The 18796-nt window shown below is 37.1% G+C and overlaps 3 protein-coding genes across 3 annotated transcripts in view; 1 reads left to right on the forward strand and 2 right to left on the reverse strand.

Annotated features, from left to right (window-relative positions):
• The window catches only part of LOC136852383 (uncharacterized), a 71026-nt gene extending 69891 nt beyond the window's left edge, over positions 1-1135 (reverse strand). Inside the window, exon 1 of the mRNA XM_067126974.1 lies at positions 988-1135. The gene's annotated coding sequence lies outside the window, so the exon portion shown is untranslated. The remainder of the gene's footprint in view (positions 1-987) is intronic.
• LOC136852380 (uncharacterized) overlaps positions 1-14451 on the forward strand; it is a 32140-nt gene extending 17689 nt beyond the window's left edge. Inside the window, exons 2-11 of the mRNA XM_067126970.1 lie at positions 1646-1722; positions 5245-5473; positions 6262-6393; positions 7022-7177; positions 7878-8111; positions 9821-9984; positions 10945-11155; positions 11462-11612; positions 12267-12361; positions 12839-14451. Of these exons, the coding sequence (XP_066983071.1) occupies positions 1657-1722; positions 5245-5473; positions 6262-6393; positions 7022-7177; positions 7878-8111; positions 9821-9984; positions 10945-11155; positions 11462-11612; positions 12267-12361; positions 12839-12855 (1455 nt within the window). The 5' untranslated portion in view covers positions 1646-1656 and the 3' untranslated portion in view covers positions 12856-14451. The remainder of the gene's footprint in view (positions 1-1645; positions 1723-5244; positions 5474-6261; positions 6394-7021; positions 7178-7877; positions 8112-9820; positions 9985-10944; positions 11156-11461; positions 11613-12266; positions 12362-12838) is intronic.
• Positions 14452-15147: 696 nt separating this feature from the next.
• LOC136852379 (centromere-associated protein E-like) overlaps positions 15148-18796 on the reverse strand; it is a 34235-nt gene continuing 30586 nt past the window's right edge. The window contains exons 23-25 of the mRNA XM_067126969.1: positions 18289-18453; positions 17569-17958; positions 15148-15957 (exon numbers count right to left, since the gene is read on the reverse strand). Of these exons, the coding sequence (XP_066983070.1) occupies positions 15694-15957; positions 17569-17958; positions 18289-18453 (819 nt within the window). The 3' untranslated portion in view covers positions 15148-15693. The remainder of the gene's footprint in view (positions 15958-17568; positions 17959-18288; positions 18454-18796) is intronic.

Below are 18796 nucleotides of genomic sequence, written 5' to 3' on the forward strand. Positions count from 1 at the left end.
GACGTACACTACACGTTGAGCAACTGTTCGCGTACCATCGAACAGATAATAATTGACCTCTAAAAGGAACTAGGTCATTATTTCAATAACCTGATTCCACTCCAAAAGCAGAAATAGGAAAAAAGTTTCTAAACTGACCCCAGAGAGCAGCCAGGCGGAAATATCAGTGAAGATTTGAAACTTATTTGATTTTCAAGACTCTCTCTCTCTCTCTCTCTCTCTCTCTCTCTCTCTCTCTCTCTCTCTCTCTCTCTCTCTCTCTCTCAGAAGGCAGTCGACTTCAACGGTGAAACATTTAATGGAACTTATAATAATAATAATAATAATAATAATAATAATAATAATAATAATAATAATAATAATAATAATAATAATAATACTTTTTATCTGTTGAACATCAATACAATTTATTTGTATAATTGTGAATTTTTATTACATAATAATAATAATAATAATAATAATAATAATAATAATAATAATAATAATAATAATAATAATAAAGAGGATACACTACTTTTTATTCTGACCGTGTTCTAAAATATGGCAACTGGCACCTCCGTTAATCGTCTGAATTACTCTCTCGCTATTAGGAAAATTTTAAGTGTCTCATTAATAATAGTGTAACACTTTACTGAAAATGCAGAGACTATTTATTAGGTAAAGTATTATTTACATTGTTTCGTCTTTATAAAATAAATCTTAGCCGAACACTTTCCAAGCGAATTTGAATTTTTTATTAAATATGTAGTAACATATATAATCTTTAAATTTTTGTCCACTCTATTCACCATAATTGCCTTAAAAAAAGGAACAAGAGTTGTACGTTTTAAATATGTTTTTAATATCATTCCCTTACTGATGCCAATACTTTTAAAAACACTTTGGAAAAGACGATTGCTAATACGTAGATTTTTTTTTTAGCACGTCTGTACACCTGGAACTTCGTGTTATGAATAAACAGGTTTTAAAAACTGCTGTCTATCTTACCTAATTCCTTAGGGTATTACCTCATATGGTCAAGAAGAGATCACAATGATTATACAAGAAGATTGACCAAGGTTTCGTCTTGAAAATAGTATAATGGTAATGCTAACGGTGACTACAACGGCTTCAGGACACTTCTACACTGTCGAAACGCAACTGAGAACTAAGTGAGGGACTCTTGTTTACATTTCAGCTTCATCGAAGAAAACGATGGAAATCTGGTCACTTCCAGGACTCGCTGGCGACAACAGTCTTTAAAATTTGAACAGGAATTCTTTGAGCTTTCCAACTTTAATATTAGTAATGATAATAAATAGTAACACTAGTAATAAAAAGTATAATTATTATTCTAATTGTTGATGTTTTTAAGGGAGGAATTCTATGAAACTAAACATACTAGCGCGAGTTAACTGGAAAAGTTTTGTTGACATCTTACCACACCGTTATACTTTCTAGCTTAAATAATAACAATAATAATAAATAGTAATAATATATATAATAAATATTATTCTACGTATTGATGTTTCTTACCAAAGGAATTGTATAAAACTAAACACTTCCACGAGTTCAATGGAAAGGCTTTGTTGACGTTTCCCCACACCGTTATACATGCAATGTTTACTTTAGACCTATACGCTTCTTCTTCTTCTTCTCCTTGCAGATCCCGAGGGCATGATGAAGCTGGCATCTCTCATTCTTCTTCTCTCCTGGATGCTGTTTGTCTCCAGCGGTGAGGAGGTAAGTACCAACTCTCTCTCTCTCTCTCTCTCTCTCTCTCTCTCTCTCTCTCTCTCTCTCTCTCTCTCTCTCTCTCTCTCTCTCTTCGACTAATGGAAGGTTTGTGTATTTATCACCGAAAATGCATCTGCCTTTTAATTAATTTGTCTATTACGTACACAGGTTATACATAAACTACACACCAATGATATAGAAGTAAATATTAGCTTATAAATTATATATATATATATATATATATATATATATATATATATATATATATATATATATATATATATATATATATATATATATATATATATATATATATATATATACTGTATATATATATATACCAATTACGTTATTATTTACATAATCATTACTGCTCCGATTTCACAAAATACTAAAGGGAGAGAGAGAGAGAGAGAGAGAGAGAGAAAACCTGAGCGATGAAAACAGATAATCTAAAAAAAAAAAAATAGAGAGAGGGTGACCCCCAGGATATAACACCTTGGGGAACCCCGGTATGTATTTACAGTTCCAAGGGTCACCTGGTTCACAGCCACCCCCTTCTCTTTCAAGGGTCAACCGGCTCACCCCCACCACCGGGTCACCTAGATCACCCCCAAAAGCACCTGTGGGTCCTGCAATGACACAGAAAAAAGACCCGTGATTCGGCGCGGGCGCATTTCCTGTTACGCTATACCGTTGTAATTGTTGTAGACCGTCTTTCACGGAGAGCATGACACTGTGGATCGAATACGCGCGGTAATTGCGTGAGAGAGAGAAGGAAATGTTGTAAACCTCTTCTAATGAAAGTATTTGTATCACAAAAAACGATGAATTTTCTCATAAGTTAAGTTACACCAGAGAGAGAGAGAGAAGTCGTAAAGCTCTTATAATGAAAGTACTTGTACAGATCACCTAAAGACGAATTTTCACAGCAGTTGAATCATACGAGAGAGAGAGAGAGAAGAAAATAATAAAATATAAAGCTAGAAGCTGACATTATTTTGTGAAAAGAGAGAGAGAGAAAGAGGCTCTCAGTGAATGGAGTCATAAAAAACGGTTCCCGGTTAAATCGGACAGTTATTTAGTTACCCTGGGAATATAACCTCAACCGTGGGAAGTGAGTTTCCGTCTCAGAAAAGTAGCCTTCACCGTTATGGACGGTTTGTTACGGACTTCTCGGGAGACACAGACACACACAACCGGAAATGAAGAAGGAGAAGAAGAAGAACTCTACAGGTATTTTGCCCCATAAGAAGGTCAAGATAGTTCTTGGGTGCTGTATAATATACGGAGTTCCGTAAGCAAGGGTTCTGCTTTCTTTAGTGTTTTGTGAATTTCTCGAGGTGTTCCTTTAGAATGAGTTAAGAATACTTATAAAAAATGCAGTAATTAATTCATTAATTAGTGCATTCACGCTAAGATCAAAGCATTCGGGAGCCTAGTGTAAAATGCACTATTAGCCCTATGCAGATCAACGTATCCGTTGAATAATGAAGCTGTGGCTACAAAACATATACCGGTTGTAAACCATTTAAGAAATTAATTCACTTAAGGTTTGCAATGTCCAGTTGCGGCAGTACCTCAAGCTGTTATAAGAACGAAAATGGCTGAGAAATATAAGATGGGAAATGAGACGCACAGAAAACGTAAGCCGTTCTGTCTCGGAGGAAAACGAGGAATGACAGTTATCCTGGTGGGCGTCAAGACCGGGTTATCAGATTAGCCTAGGCTTTCTCTTCTTCAGAAGAGCATGAGTAACGGCAGAGAGAGAGAGAGAGAGAGAGAGAGAGAGAGAGAGAGAGAGAGAGAGAGAGAGAGAGAGAGACTTGACAAGACTGAATCTGCTTCCTTAAGTCAGATAACCAGTGAGCTAAATTAGCCTTACCAAAGGAAGTCATACCAGATGGCCAGCCCGCTTAGGCCTATTCCTTCGCAAATGTAGACTATGTGAAGAATTATTCATATAATTAGGATTATGATAATTAAATGACTTTATAAATAAGCTTTCTCCTAAAAGGAATTATCATAGTTTAATAATCAGGCAAAATTCTATCTTTAGAATAATAATTATCAGGTTTTTTAAACTTTCGTTAAGAAAAATGTTAGTCAGAATGACGTGTGAAGTTTCACGACAACGGTCTAATACGGAAGTAAACACGGTAATTTGCACTGTTTTCCGAACTCAGTTACCTACACGGCATACGGAGGAAGCTTGAGAGAGAGAGAGAGAGAGAGAGAGAGAGAGAGAGAGAGAGAGAGAGAGAGAGAGAGAGAGAGAGAGAGAGAGGCCACTGACACCAAAGACCTTGACGGGGATCCCGTGCCTTTTGTAAACACCAGATATGGCTTGTCTTGCCACGTTTCTCTCTCTCTCTCTCTCTCTCTCTCTCTCTCTCTTGCAACAGTATCTCTTTCCGATAAAGGTTAAGGAACTCTTCAAATTACCCAGACGTTAACCCGGCTTTTTGATGACCAAATATGAAGGAAGAGTTCAGCTAGCCCGCCCCGTGATAAAGGAAAATGTTATCTAATTATTTTGCATTTGGTTTCATCATCGTTATTATTATTATTATTATTATTATTATTATTATTATTATTATTATTATTATTATTATTATTAATATTATTATTATTATTGGCAGCAGTATATTGCTTTATTCTAATTACACTTTGATATCACAGCTAGATATTTTCAAAGAAAATGTAATGCAATGTGTATATATATATATATATATATATATATATATATATATATATATATATATATATAATTGTTTTTCTATTGATGAAACTAATTATTAACAATAAAACATTTAGAATTAAGGAGAAAACATTACTTTACTTCTCTTGTTATTGGCTCCATCTATAGGCCTATATACGTTCACAGAGCAGACAGTATCCAAAAATCAAATGAGCATTACCTCTTGGTCTTTCTCACTGCACCTCCTGTACCTCTCATTTGTACCGTTTCACTACCAAATGGTCTTTATCTCTGTCCCTCCTGTACCTCTCATTCGTACCGTTTCGTCACCAGATGGCCTTTATCTCTGTACCTCTAATTCTTACCGTTTCACTACCAGATGGTCTGTCTCTGTGAACCTCCTGTACCTCCCATTCGTACCGTTTCACTACCAGATGGCCTTTATCTCTCTACCTCCTGTACCTCTCATTTGTACCGTTTCACCAACTGATGGCCTTTATCTGTAAACCTCCTGTACCTCAAATCCGTAACTTTTCGCCACCAGTTGGTCTTTATCTCTGTACCTCCTGTACCTCTCATTCGTACCTCTTCACCACCAGATGACATTTATCTCTATGCCTCCTGTACCTCTCATTCGTACCGTTTCACCACCAGATGGTCTTTCTTTGGGAACCTCCTGTACCTCTCATTCGTACCTCTTCACCACCAGATGGCCTTTATCTGCGAACCTCCTGTACCTCTCATTCGTACCGTTTCGCCACCAGATGGCCTTTATCTGTGAACCTCCTGTATACCTCTCACTCGTACCTTTACCATTTCGCCACCAGAGCGTAACTGCGCCTAGGAATTCCCTCGACGAGGTCGCCACCAACGACGAAAGCCTCAACTCCGTCTCCTGGTACGGCGTCGACCTCCTGAGCATGTCTGCAAGGGCGCTCCTTGGCGAGAGATGCGTCGTCAGCAAACACTGCAGCGTCGTGAACAGCGTCTGCGACGAGGGGAGGTGCCGCTGTCAGCCTCATTACGTACAGGTGGACCTTCAGCGCTGTTTGCCAGGTGAGGGAGGGAGAGAGGGAGGGAAAGAGGTGACCTCTAGTGAAAGAGTGAGGGAAGAAGAGGGTATACGTTGAGAGAGAGAGAGAGAGAGAGAGAGAGAGAGAGAGAGAGAGAGAGAGAGAGAGAGAGAGAGAGAGGTGAATTTTTCCAGAATTTAAACTACACGATAGAGAGAAAGAGAGAGAAAGTATTTGCTTGGCTCTCCAAAAGCTGAAGTTTCTCAGAAATTTAAGTATACGAGAGAGAGAGAGAGAGAGAGAGAGAGAGAGAGAGAGAGAGAGAGAGAGAGAGAGAGAAATGTCGTGACTATGCGTTATGAAAATCTCCGAAGTCCCTTAGATCTTCCAACTTGATCCAACTCTGGGTCTTTCGTTTACTTTTTTTTTTTTTTGTGGTACTATCTCTTTCTCATCTTCTAAATAACTTTTTATTTTGTCAGTAAATGCTTTCATCCATATTGTCATTATATAATTCATTCCAATAGCTGTATCGAAGGTGATAATGACAGATGTTACTTTTGTAATAAAAGATAACGGCCGTTATTTTTGTAATTAAAAATAGCAGCTGTTATTTTTTGTAATCAAGACTCTCGTTACTTTCGTTAACGTACAGTTATTGAGGTTCTTAGACCTAACGCCATATGTCTAGCAGATTAACTTAATGTTATATACAGACAATTAACACTGCTTCGTCATTATATGAAAGAAAACGTGAGAAAACCAACCAACGAATTTACTAACTCTGTAAATCCCTCTTTTTTGTTTTAAAATCCTCTTTTATTTAAACAGGTTCGCTGCTCGGATTCAAGTGCGAGGTGGATGCGCAGTGCAGCATGCGCGTGGCCAACTCCGCCTGCATTCAGGGTTACTGTCGCTGCGGAGCCGATTTCGCTCCGTATCGCAGAAACAATTGTCTTAAAAGTAGGGAACATACGATTACTTTGCAAAATACTTTAATTTATTTACGTCAAAGTTGCCTACAACTTATTCAATTTAGTCCTAGTTACGTGAAATAGTTCTGTCTAACTCTAAGGTAATATTCTGTATAAAGTACTGACAACTTTCAAGTAATTGTTTACATTCTTTCTTCTGCAAAGTTTCTTGATGTCTTGTGATCATATATTCCTCTGTCTAGATGACAATGATTAACATTACATAAATGATGAGCTTAGAATAAACAATTAACTCTTGGAGATTATACATTTTACCAAAATATTCCTGTACGTGAACAAATGTCATCGATTTTAGAATTTTAATCCATTTTTAGACTTGCTGAATTAGACCCATAACCAGACAACGCATAACTGATTCTCCCGTAGACTGTAACTACAAGGACACTGAATTATCTGAACAAAGCTATAATTATTTAATTCCTTTTCTATAAGTCTACAGTAGTATCCTATAATTTCTATAACTTTTTCTCGGGTTAAAACCTCTTGCAATTTCGCTGATAACGGAAGCTCATTTGACACTGAGCACGACATCAGATGACGTCAGTAACTATACCTTCTAGAATTCAAATTCTGTTTTGTTTATATTTTTTTAACAGAGGCCAAACTGGGGGAGATGTGTCGAAGCCACGACCAATGCCAGATACAGAGCAAGGGCAGCTACTGTGATTTCATCGTGCCCAGGGTATACGGGCGTTGCAAATGCTCGAGCGACGTGCCCCAGGTTGGGGATTCTTGTGGCATCGCGAAATATTGTGAGTTGTGGTTTGATATGAATGAGTATGTACGGATACACTCACACACACACATATATATATAATGATTCTTATATTACATTCGTTTAACTTCAGCGTCTTAAGACCGTGCTTCTAGATTATCAGTACCTGCCTATAAGTCTCTAGAGCATTTTCCTATTATCCCTCTATTGCCTTTCCCTTGTAATAATATCTAATTATTTTGTTTCAGTCACATAGAGAATGGATAGATAATGATGTGAGTCCCTTGAAAATACTTTACTCTTTTTTTTATATACTTTTGTAGTTTGTAACTTTGCAATATTAATTTCCCATCTTCAGTGTCTGATATAATCAGCTCTTTCATATCAACTGTCTCGTAGGGAGTCTTTGGTGTAATGAATCATTAAAATTCGCTGTACTTAATTGATTTGTAATTCCTTCTTGTCATTTAATTGAAGGTCAGTGTTTTTTCTTCAAGTTTTTTGTATTTTATTAATAGCGTTTATACTTACCTGAATTCAAACCTGAATATCATTATAACCAAGCTCTCTATCTGCACAAATTGTTTTAAGCACCAAAATATTTTCCCCGTTTTTTTATGGGCTTACTTTTCTTAATGTCGAATTCACAGTAGCATCTCACTGCCACCACTCCCATTCCAACACCATGACATAGCCCTCCATCCCCACCCATTCTAATGCCCAAAATCATCGCACAGCCTTGGGTTCGCCTTGTGGCACCAGTGCGCAGTGTAGTTCGGACGTACCCGGCGCCGTCTGCGTCATACAGAGGTTCACGACCATCAAGTCCATTGATGACGTAGATGTTAACAGCATCTCCGCCATCCCTGGGATATCGCCCGTGCCCATCGGAGTCCCCCTGGCCATTTGCGCCTGCCCCGCGGGACACATCGAAGCTGAGGATGAGTCTAGGTGTATCCCCGTGCAGAAAGGTAAGGATCGTTAGACCATATGGCCTACGGCGCATGCTTGCATGGGCATGCTAAGATGATGATCGTGGCTGCTTTATCAAAAGCTTTTTTTCTGGCGTTGTTCGTCGTGACTTCGTGAAAGGTGAGGAATGTGTTGTGAGAACCGAGCTTCTTCTTCTTCTCTCTCTCTCTCTATGTTCCTTCTTAAAGCTGAATCCCCCTCTCTGCATCGGGTTACATGAAGTAATAACTGATCATATATTGTCATATTTCTTTCCAGGCTAGAAGTGTTCCCGAGATACTGCATGGCCCGTAATCTAATTTTTGTATGCTTGTGGCTTGTCCATTAAAAAAAAATACCTAAGAAGGCTCTTATATAGAATGTGCATGCACTATTACAATATGCTCGCAAGAAATGTACGAACGAAGCATGATAATTTAGTCTAAGGCATGCTACGAGTTTATAAACAACGGCTTAATTTTAAAATGAGTCTCCAAACTACGTGTTTATAAATTTAACAACTTGAAAGGGATGCCTTCCAAGACTGCGCTTGCGCAAAAGGCCGAGGGCGTTATTCCTTATAAGATTATAGATAAATCCTAAGAAATAAGACTGAAATATTGATAAAACTACAATGTTACCCTTTCTCCAGTATTCCAAGGGATAACTCGCATGCTCTCTTCAGCGCCATGATTTGAAGATGCTCCACATATCATTTCGCATCACGGGACATTCATGTTCACTTTCGGGGCGCGAAGCCCTTTCATCTGCACAGAATGCTAACGCTTTTCCTCATCCGTTTGTCTACAGCTGTTTAAAATGACTTATAACCTGGAACAGCTTTTGGTTAAGTAACTATTACAACTTGCATGAGGAAACTTCTCTCTTTACTAACCCGAGGTTCACTAACTTGAGAAAAGAATAAAACTAAAGTCACTAGGCCAGGTTCCACTAGTTGCTATAATTACGAGACACTTAAGGATTTTATAAGGACTTTCATCCCCTGGTGTGGAAACCTGGCTAAATAACGCCACTAATTTTGCCAGTTTAACGCTATAACTTTTTAACATTTTTTAGACTTGGCGAGGTTAATACCACAAGCATAACCTCAGAACATCAGTTACCGGGAACACAGTTTTATGGGAAAATCTACTACATAAAAAATCCAATTTTTTCTATAAACAATATTTTCATGACACCGTCATCAGATCCTGAATTAATGCCAATTAATCAATCGATGATTTCAGTGCCTGAGAACTTTACATGCGCTGGAACTTATAAACAATAAGAGCCAGCAAAAACTGGCATCTTAAATCAATGCTGCCTGATGACTGACTGTCCTCCAATGACGGCGCCAAATGTTTACTTTGCAGGGGAAGGAAAGCGTCTGCCAGCGTTTCCTTCGTACGAAATAAAAGCCACTTCTTTCTAGAAGTCAAATATTTTCCTTGAAAATTTCAAGGAATAGTTTCTTTGAGTAACAGCTAAAAGTAATACCTATTTTCTAGACTAATAGCATCTTGAAGCCACAACAAACACCGATTAAATCAGAATATTAGTACTATCGTTTTCATTGCATTCCCTTCGTTTTGCAGATCTACAAAACTCCTTTCTTTTTTTTTTTTAGACAAGCGAGTTCGCAGACAGTCGAGATGTGTTACGTCACTTCCGAGAAAGCAGGTATCTTTCGGAGATTACAGGCCTAAAACATTCTCTAACTCATTTTCAGATGCTGGTGTCGTACCAGCCTCCCTCGGCCAGAGATGTGAAACTTCCAGCCAGTGCAAAGCATCAGACCCTTTTACTCACTGCAAGGAGGGTATCTGTCACTGCGTCACCGACACTTCGAAATGTTCCGCGGAAAACACGGGGTGTCACAAGGACACCTTTCAGGTAAAGGTCTTAAGCATGGTCTAAGTAGGATACTCGTACTACTCCGTTTTTCAGTGCTGTGCTTCAAAGCGAGTTTATCACATCCGTCTGCGCACGCGCACCTAAAGATAAGATCTCCTATTCACGGGATGCTGTGGGTTTGTAATTGTTAGGAAAAATACAAATGTCAGTTTAATTTGCCATTTCCCATCCTTTCGTTTGTTTTGGAGTAGAATTGTTAGTCCCAATTGCGCGCGCGCGCGAGAGAGAGAAATACAAATCTTCCATCAGTCGGAGAGAGAGAGAGAGAGAGAGAGAGAGAGAGAGAGAGAGAGAGAGAGAGAGATATCCAAAATTGAAACTATTACAGTTATCTGATTGCTCCTCGATGTCTGATAGCATGAGATAGTAGGATGCCTTATTTGCTATAACTATTTGTTATATAACTTTTCCTTTTCTTCATAAAATAGGTAGCTGAACTATTGTTCATTTATGTTAATATTGTCGTTTCCCTTTTACCTGCTTAATTGTCTTGAATATTCATGCTTCTGCTTGTGACAGCTGAGTCTACTTAGGTACCACATTTTGTTAAATCATGCTAGTTGGTGGCAATATAATGCGACTTCTCAAACTCTTGGCTTCTGTGGTGTAACCTCTGATCATAGCCTTTCACAAACTTGGATTTGAGTTCCGTTCCTGGATAGCATATGTAACATCTGAAACTCAGCTGACTTCTGTACTCATCGGCTACAATATTTTAACTACTTTTTCCCTCTGCTGCCATTTCAGAGGCGCTGTATTTTTAGATAAATCTCTGAAATTAAACGCCAGGTGTAAAACTTCACGTTAAGTTTGTTAAGAACAATGTGGAATTGCTGATAGCTGCAAGATATCTATTGAATATTCAAGTGCAGAAAGCCAGACATATCACCAAAATGTCTGTTTAGCCGAGGTGCTACTGGAACTTACTTTTCGTTTCAGTGTGCTTCATCAGGCAGGTGTATAAGCTGGTTCTACGTCTGCAATGGCGTCAGAGAATGCGAAGACGGCTCTGACGAAGATTCTTGCCTTCCCCATAGATGTCCTCCTCTGGCTCACACCTGTAGGGATGGCACCTGCATCTCTAGGTCTAGGATCTGTGACGGCAAGGCGCACTGCCCTGATGGCTCAGACGAGGTCAATTGCAGCGAAGGCAAGTCTTTAAAATAGTGCCATTTCAGGTGTTCCTCAAGGTAGTGTTCTTGGACCTTTGCTATTTATTATATCTATATACTAGTGACATGTGGCAAGGTCTAAGAGTAAATCCCAAAATATTCTACCACATGACAAGAAATTATGAATATCGTTACTTGAAGTATTTAAGCTTGCTTTGGATTCCTGGAAGGGAAAAGGTTACTTATAAATAAGTAACATTTCCAATTTCCACATTACCAGATTTTTTTTTTTTTTCTGTACTGACATCTGTTAATTCTGACTATAACTTTGATTTCAATTTTAGTTTGTCCAGCATCGACATTCCGCTGTGGTGATGGGAGATGCCTTCCTGGATTCGTGTTTTGCAATGCCACCCCGACGTGTAGCGATGGAAGTGACGAAGACGAGGAAGCCTGCGTCCAGGGCTCGATTACAGCTTCGTACTGCCCGTTTAGGTAAAGGCTGCTCTGAAGCTTTCATTCCTTTTCAAAGATAGTTATATTTTTGCGGCACAATAGAATGGATGTGTGTTATTTCAAGCAATGTTTTACTAAAGAATACCATAACATGAAATCTGTGAACAATAGATACATAACTGATTTAGCTTGCTGATGTTGTAAAATTGCAATTCTTCACCAGACACTCAGCCCTCTCGTACTTTTAAAACGCCAATGTACCTCAGCAACTTTCTCATTATAAAGATTTTATCCTTGTCATACATCAAGATAATCAATTAATGTAATGTATCCTTGTCATACATCAAGATAATTAATTAATGTAATGTATCTAATGTTGAAACTCTGACCTTTACGTAAAGCTTGGCGTGTGCCCTGGAAATTAGGTCAATAAGGTCAATGGCTTTTTATTCGGCCAAAGTCATCAAGTTACAATGGTGATTATTCTGTGCAAGATTTAGGAAAATCAGATTAAAAAAACTGGTAAAATAAAGAAAATATTGATATATAAAACCCTCACCACATGCATGAAATTTTAATATCTAATATCTAGAGATTACCTAGAGAACAAACTGATAACGAGAAATCAAACCACGCTGACACAATTTTTACCATCAACATTTTTCGCCATAATATTACCTCCATTGCTTACAGGTGTCGAAACGGAAGGTGTCGTTCTACAGCCATACTTTGCTCTGGGACTGATGGATGTGGAGATAATAGTGATGAAGAAAAATGCTCAGTGTGTAGTAAGTACTCTCCTCGTTCTTCAAGTTGACGTATGATCTTATGTTTGTTACTGAATTTAGGCTTAACAAACAATCTTAGTTTGTTTTGTTAAATGGACAATTTACATTTCTAATTTAGAATAAAGCAGGTTATAGAACACCAAGGTAGATCAAAAGTTTAGACTTAGAGAGAATTTACAATATAGCAAGGTACTGGGCATAGTTGATGCCTTATGTAAACAGATTAAATAAAGGTTAGGATTATGCAAGATAACATCCAACATCAGTTGATTGACAAACTACCTAGGCACATGAAGATACAGTCATTAACTAACCAGATAACATTACTTTTCCCTTTACTTTTATGCTGTCGAAACTGTAATGAGTAAACATACAACTTAACTTTCTGTACAATGAACATATCTTAATTTATTTCTACAGATAAAAGAATGTGAGCTGACAGAAAACATTGATAAAACATTTAAATTTTCTTCACAGGTTGCCAACGATCTTAAATAGGTGTGGGAAAAACATTTTTTTCTGTCACTAATTGAAACAGCGTCAAGGGCTACCGTATAGTATCTTCAGCATCAGAGAAGGTTGTAATAACCCCATGTGACATAAATGATTGTGTTTGAAGTCTACATCCAGGTGCAAAGTGAAATAACCACAAACCGATTGCTTACTGGAAAAAAACCTTGCATGTGAAGAAAACTGATTGTGCAGAATAAATGAGAAATGGAGAATGAACAACAAAAATTTTGACAATTAATTGAGAAGAAATGGAATATGAATGATCAGAATTTGTCAAGATTTAAACACAATTTACATAAGAAGGGTGACATGCAAATTCCACAAGTGTTCACAGTGCTCAACAAATTTGTGATAAAGTAAAAATGGAGGATAAAGTTGAAACTCAAGAAATAAAGATGAAAAATGTAACATCAGGGTACAATTGACATTGCACATGCACAGGTACGTCATGCTTACTGAACTTTTAAGTGGTTATACAGAAAAATAATCAGATTCACTAAACATAAGCTTGTTCTCAGTCAACACCCATATTAACGAATGTTGAACAGTGTATAATACAAGCACCTTGGATCCATAGGCAGAGGACATTTGTAAATAGACTGTAAATATTCATCAATACTTTTAACTTAGTTGTAAGCTAACAATGCTGTTTCTTAAATTAAAATAAAAAGGAGCTGCCCTAATTAACAAACAATATTGATATGATAGAGTCAGCTAAATTGAATTCCAGTCAGTTAAGGAAGACTTTTACCAGCTGTGTTTACAATGAGGAGGACTTTCCCAACTTTTTAGTGCTGTCTTTGTTTCCATTTATCACTTTACAGCAAGACAAGATTAAAATCTTTCTGTACTGTTTCTCATTTATCCGTCTCTTGTCATTATGTGGGGCAGTAAATTTCATTTTCCAGTATTTCAGGTGACAGGCATTATACATCTTTCATGCATTTAACAATGAAAAGTATTTACTCCTTATAGCATTCTAAGGTTCAGTGAGCTCCACATATAAATGTAAGGTGAACCTACGATTTTTCTGAACAAAGCTCGTTTTAATTTCCAGTATTGAAAGTTACTGGCTGAAGTCTCTTGTGTAATTGTTCAGATTTCTTTGGTGTTGTATGTCCTGTTTTCAAGTCCCACAAGTTCTGGGGCTTTTCCTTTTAAGGGAACATAAAACAAACACAGAGCTTCCTTCTATCATTCAATTAAGTTCACTAATTGTGTGCTGATGATCTTCAAAGGATATCGACAACATTAAACTACTTCTTGAAGAGTAGCAGTTCCCTTCCAACTCTGAACTTCTGGTATCATATGATTTTAGTGACTGAGTTCTGCTACTGTGATTCAGAATGTCCTTTACTTTCAGTCGTAAATAAGACACAGGACTCTAGTTGGTGGCATGCCTTTAGCTGTCAATAAGCTTATGAGTCAGTGCTTGTGACAAACAACTTAAATGTTATAAAACAGGGCATTACTGTACTTACCAAATATCTAATTCAGCTTTAAAAGGCTAAAAAATGAGTTGCGGTGCTATATATATATATATTTATACCTGTAAAATTTAATAAAACATGTCAAAATATAGTTCTATTACTAATTACACCTTGTGATGATGGATCCAGGCTGTTGTGCAGTGTTATGGAAAAATATATTTCTCTAGTAACTTGAATCAGAAATAGGTGATGAGTAAGGCAAGCCAGAAATGGATGCCACTAACAGCATACAAAGAAAATAAGTTCAACCTGTTTAATTTTTTTTATGGACTTTGCTATCACCGTGATTGCTTTCATCTTGTGCAACCCCAATATTTGCACAGAGAACAGCTTAAAATCTATAGTATGCACCTTTTACTACCATTTAATCTTTCATTTTTGCCAATAATTTTCATTTTTTAATACATATAATGTACATCAATCATCAAATTGCTGTTAACGCTTAGCATCTGTAAGGGATTCTTGGAGAAAATTTCTCTTAACGGAAACATTATTGCTAGAATATGTTGCTATGTGCCATTGCTGCAGCCTGACTTGAACGGCACCTTCACAGCAAAAGGAGAGAAGACGAGAGAATAAGTCAATGCAAGATAATCATGGACTTCAAAATTCTCTTGCTGTTCCATCATGGTGCCTGCTTTTAGTATAAATGTAAATACATAAATATAATATATATACTGAACAAACAAATATAGTTGTTCCTTGGTATTCTGTTCTTAAACTCTTCAGAATGTTCTCTTCCACGCTTCTACTTCATACAGTGAGTCAAGGTTAACCACAGTGTTTTCTGGGAAAAATTTTTATTATAAAACTTTTTAGCTCAAAAAATAAAACAATCCTTAAGAATCATTTAAGGCTACAAGATGGGAAACTAGAAAAACTAAGATTAAAACTAGAAAAACTAAATATTAGTCATAACATGAAACTTGTTTAAAAGGACAGACAATCAAGAATGAAAAGTATATTACAAATTCTGTTCAACTGTAGTTCCTAAGCACAGGTGCTAAAATTAGCATATACCAATGAAATTGGGATATCTTTTATTATAAAAAAAAAAAAAAAAAAAAAAAAATTTACATTTAAAGGAAATGACCTGTCATTGCAATATTTTCAACCTATTTGTAAGCTAGTTTGAAAGAGAGAAATTATTCAACAGACATCCATCACTATAAAATACTGTTTTGAATTTCTTATTCAATAAGTCTTCTCATCCGCATTTATATATAACACTAAATGTCTTTTCTGTTCATTCTTTTTTGAAAGACAATGAATGTGGTTAAAAAATCTAGGCACCTTAAAGACTACTTTGTACTAAAACACTCTTTCTTGTCACTGAGTTTTGCATTCTTCATCTTTCTTTTTCTGAGCTGATCCTGGAGGCAATTTATACCTTGAGTAGTCTTTATTTTCCTTATACGCACTGTACCATAAGGGCTCTTTATCTGCCCCTGTCCTCTGTGGATTGCTTGGAGTCCTACCAACAGGCAAGGTCTCTATGCGGGTCTTACTGGGAATAGCAGTGCTGTGTGCGCGCATATATGAGGCAGATTCAGACGTTCTTTCAGCTTTATCTGCGGTGCTGTTATCGTTGACCTGTGAGGAAATGAAGTCTGATTATGAATCAGATCTGGATGAAAAATGAATCTAAGTACCTGTACTGAAAACAAATCAAATTCACTGCACTGACAAATAGCTAATATACAATGTCTTCTTACATCTGTTGGTCTAATTGCGAGTTTCCCAATAGTACCCCTTAGCATATCAGTTTGATACTTATCAACTGCATTATTACAGTTTTTCATAAGCTACCTTTTAAGAAGTTATGCGTTTCACAAGCTAAATCTCCTTCTCTGAATGGCAAGTGTAAAATACATGGTGGAATAAGCCAGATATATATAATTACAGTTGGGTGTGGGTATGCTATAAGGTCTTCGATAACCACTGGATTTTGTCGTTTATCAGAAAGCAAGACCCTAAACAACTGATAAAACTGTGGGTTCACTCTATACAATTTGATCTGGTATCAAGCTCAATGAAAATGTCCTTGCTATATTCAGTCTCTTTTTATCATTGGCTTTAAATTATCCTCAGAATGCTCTAGTACTACAGCAATCTTCAAAATAGTGTCAATAGCATAACTCATTTTTGTATGGCGTACACTTGCTGGATTATGCATTGTAAAGCACTTATGTACATCTTGAAAATGAAGTTAATGGCAATGATCCCAGCATTACTAATTTGAAAATAGTATAAACTTACTAGACAGCACATTCCAAGTACGTATGCAGGCAGTCCCCAGTTTACGACGGGTCCAGTTTACGGCGTTCCGAGGTTACGACGCTTTTCAAATATATTCATCAGAAATTATTTCCCGGTTTATGACGCATGTTCTGTGGTTACAGCGCTTGCGACACCGATCCGATGGAAGAAATATGGCTCCAAAATGCAGAATAATAAAAATTTGGAGTTTTTTTTTATGAAAAACTCAATAATAATGCAGTTTACATCGTTTTCAATGCACCAAAAGCATTAAAAGTAAGGTTTCCTTTGGATTTTTTACAAATTTCAATGATTTTTCGGTTTACGACGCGGCGTAAGAACGGAACCCCCGTCGTCAACCGGGGACTGGGTGTATACATAAATTTTCTCATCAATAGCCTGTTTTCATTTAGATAAAAACACCTCTATCTTGTACATAAGCTTGCACTTCATGAACATTTAAATAATTCAGGAACAATGTCACAACTAGTTCATCAACCCAGCTCCTACAGGATCACATCTAACCCCTATGTGTACAGAACGTAAAGTAACACTAACATTTGAATATGTTTTGTGTGAATGTCCAAAATATAAGGCAACGACTGTCAAGTTTTGGAAACAAATCAATAACAGAATTTTGTCAGAATCCCCATCTTTTTCAATAAACTAATTAAAAAATTTATAAGGAGCTGTAATCACATAAGTAAAATCTAAGCTTAATTATTCACAGACATTCTTTTGACCAGCCTTGTGAGGGCTAAATAAATCAGCACAGGTTAAAGTACCTAATAATAAAAATAATAATAATCCTTCAAGATCTCGGTATCCTCCTTTATCTAAGGACTTTTGCATTACAAAATACATTTCACCAACCACTCCTCTTCCACCCTCAAAACCAACTCAAGACAAACTAATCCACCTGCTCACAAACAAAATATCACTTACTTGATCCTTCAATGGCACAGGTCTAGGAGTTGCTAGGGAGAACCGACAGCCACTCTCTTTCTCTAGCTGTTGAGAGTCGCTTCTCCTTTCTTTTTCCATCTTCTCAATCAACTGTCTCTGACTGCCAATTTCAAACTGCTGCGTTTCGATCTCGCCCTGGCACTTCTCCACCTCCTTTCTCAGTCGGGTAGTTTCTGCACGCCAAGATTCAACTTCTTTCTTGAGTTTTTCCCCAGTTCTGCGTTCTTTCAGGGAAGCGTCTTTCCACTCTTGTGCCTTGGACTTGTAATGTTCAACGTGCTGCTCCAAAGTGCGATGCTCACTTTCGAATCTCTTCTTTTCTTTCTCAAGGCAGTACAGTTTGTTCTGGAGTATCAAGACCTGCACTTCCTAAAAAATAATGTATAGGAACAACATTTTACTAAAACAAATTAAGGGGTCATGAAAATTTTTTTTATCTGCTATACAACAAAATTAGTTTTTCCACACTCTTATCTTGCAAGTTAACATACTACATTGATAGTACTATTCAAAGGTTTAGGTGCTTGTATAAGTGGATATATTATGAATAGCGGAGGTATGTAAATATTGGAAATTAACTGCAAACTCAAGAATATTACCATACAGCTGCACTAACACTCCATGTTGGTAAAAGTCAAAGCACATTGGCTTCTCATTGCTATCATAATATTTTGAAGACGATTTCTTTAAAATCCTTACCGATACAATGCCACTCCTGGAGTTGTAGTCAAATTTGTCACCTGAAGGCTCTTCCTCCTTGTCAAATAACTTTGAACACACAGGTCCTCCTCTCATTTCACAGATTGTTGAGTCTACGTTATTGCTATTCTGGATTCGACGCAGCTCTGCTTTCAAGTGGTTTACCTAAAATACAATTGATTGTGAGTGATGGCTACCTTTTTTTAAACTATTTTTAAAGCTTTTCTATTTTTATTTCCTAGTGGTCAGTGTAATTTACAAAGGCAACAAAAAACATAAACAAAATAGAATGGAGTGGAGAATAGAACTTAGGCCAAATGCCAAGAGCTGGGACCTTTTGAGTCATTTAGCGCCGAAAGGGAAATTGACAGAAAAAAGGTTTTAAAGGCGTAACAGGAGGAAAAATTTGCAGTTGAACTGTGGGATAATTGTTAGGAGAGGGTGGATAACAGGATGGAAGAAAGAGAATATGAATAGAGGTACAGAAAAAGGAAGGAAATACAACCAC

This window comes from Macrobrachium rosenbergii, chromosome 25 (genome assembly GCF_040412425.1).
Source record: "Macrobrachium rosenbergii isolate ZJJX-2024 chromosome 25, ASM4041242v1, whole genome shotgun sequence".
NCBI lineage: Eukaryota > Metazoa > Arthropoda > Malacostraca > Decapoda > Palaemonidae > Macrobrachium > Macrobrachium rosenbergii.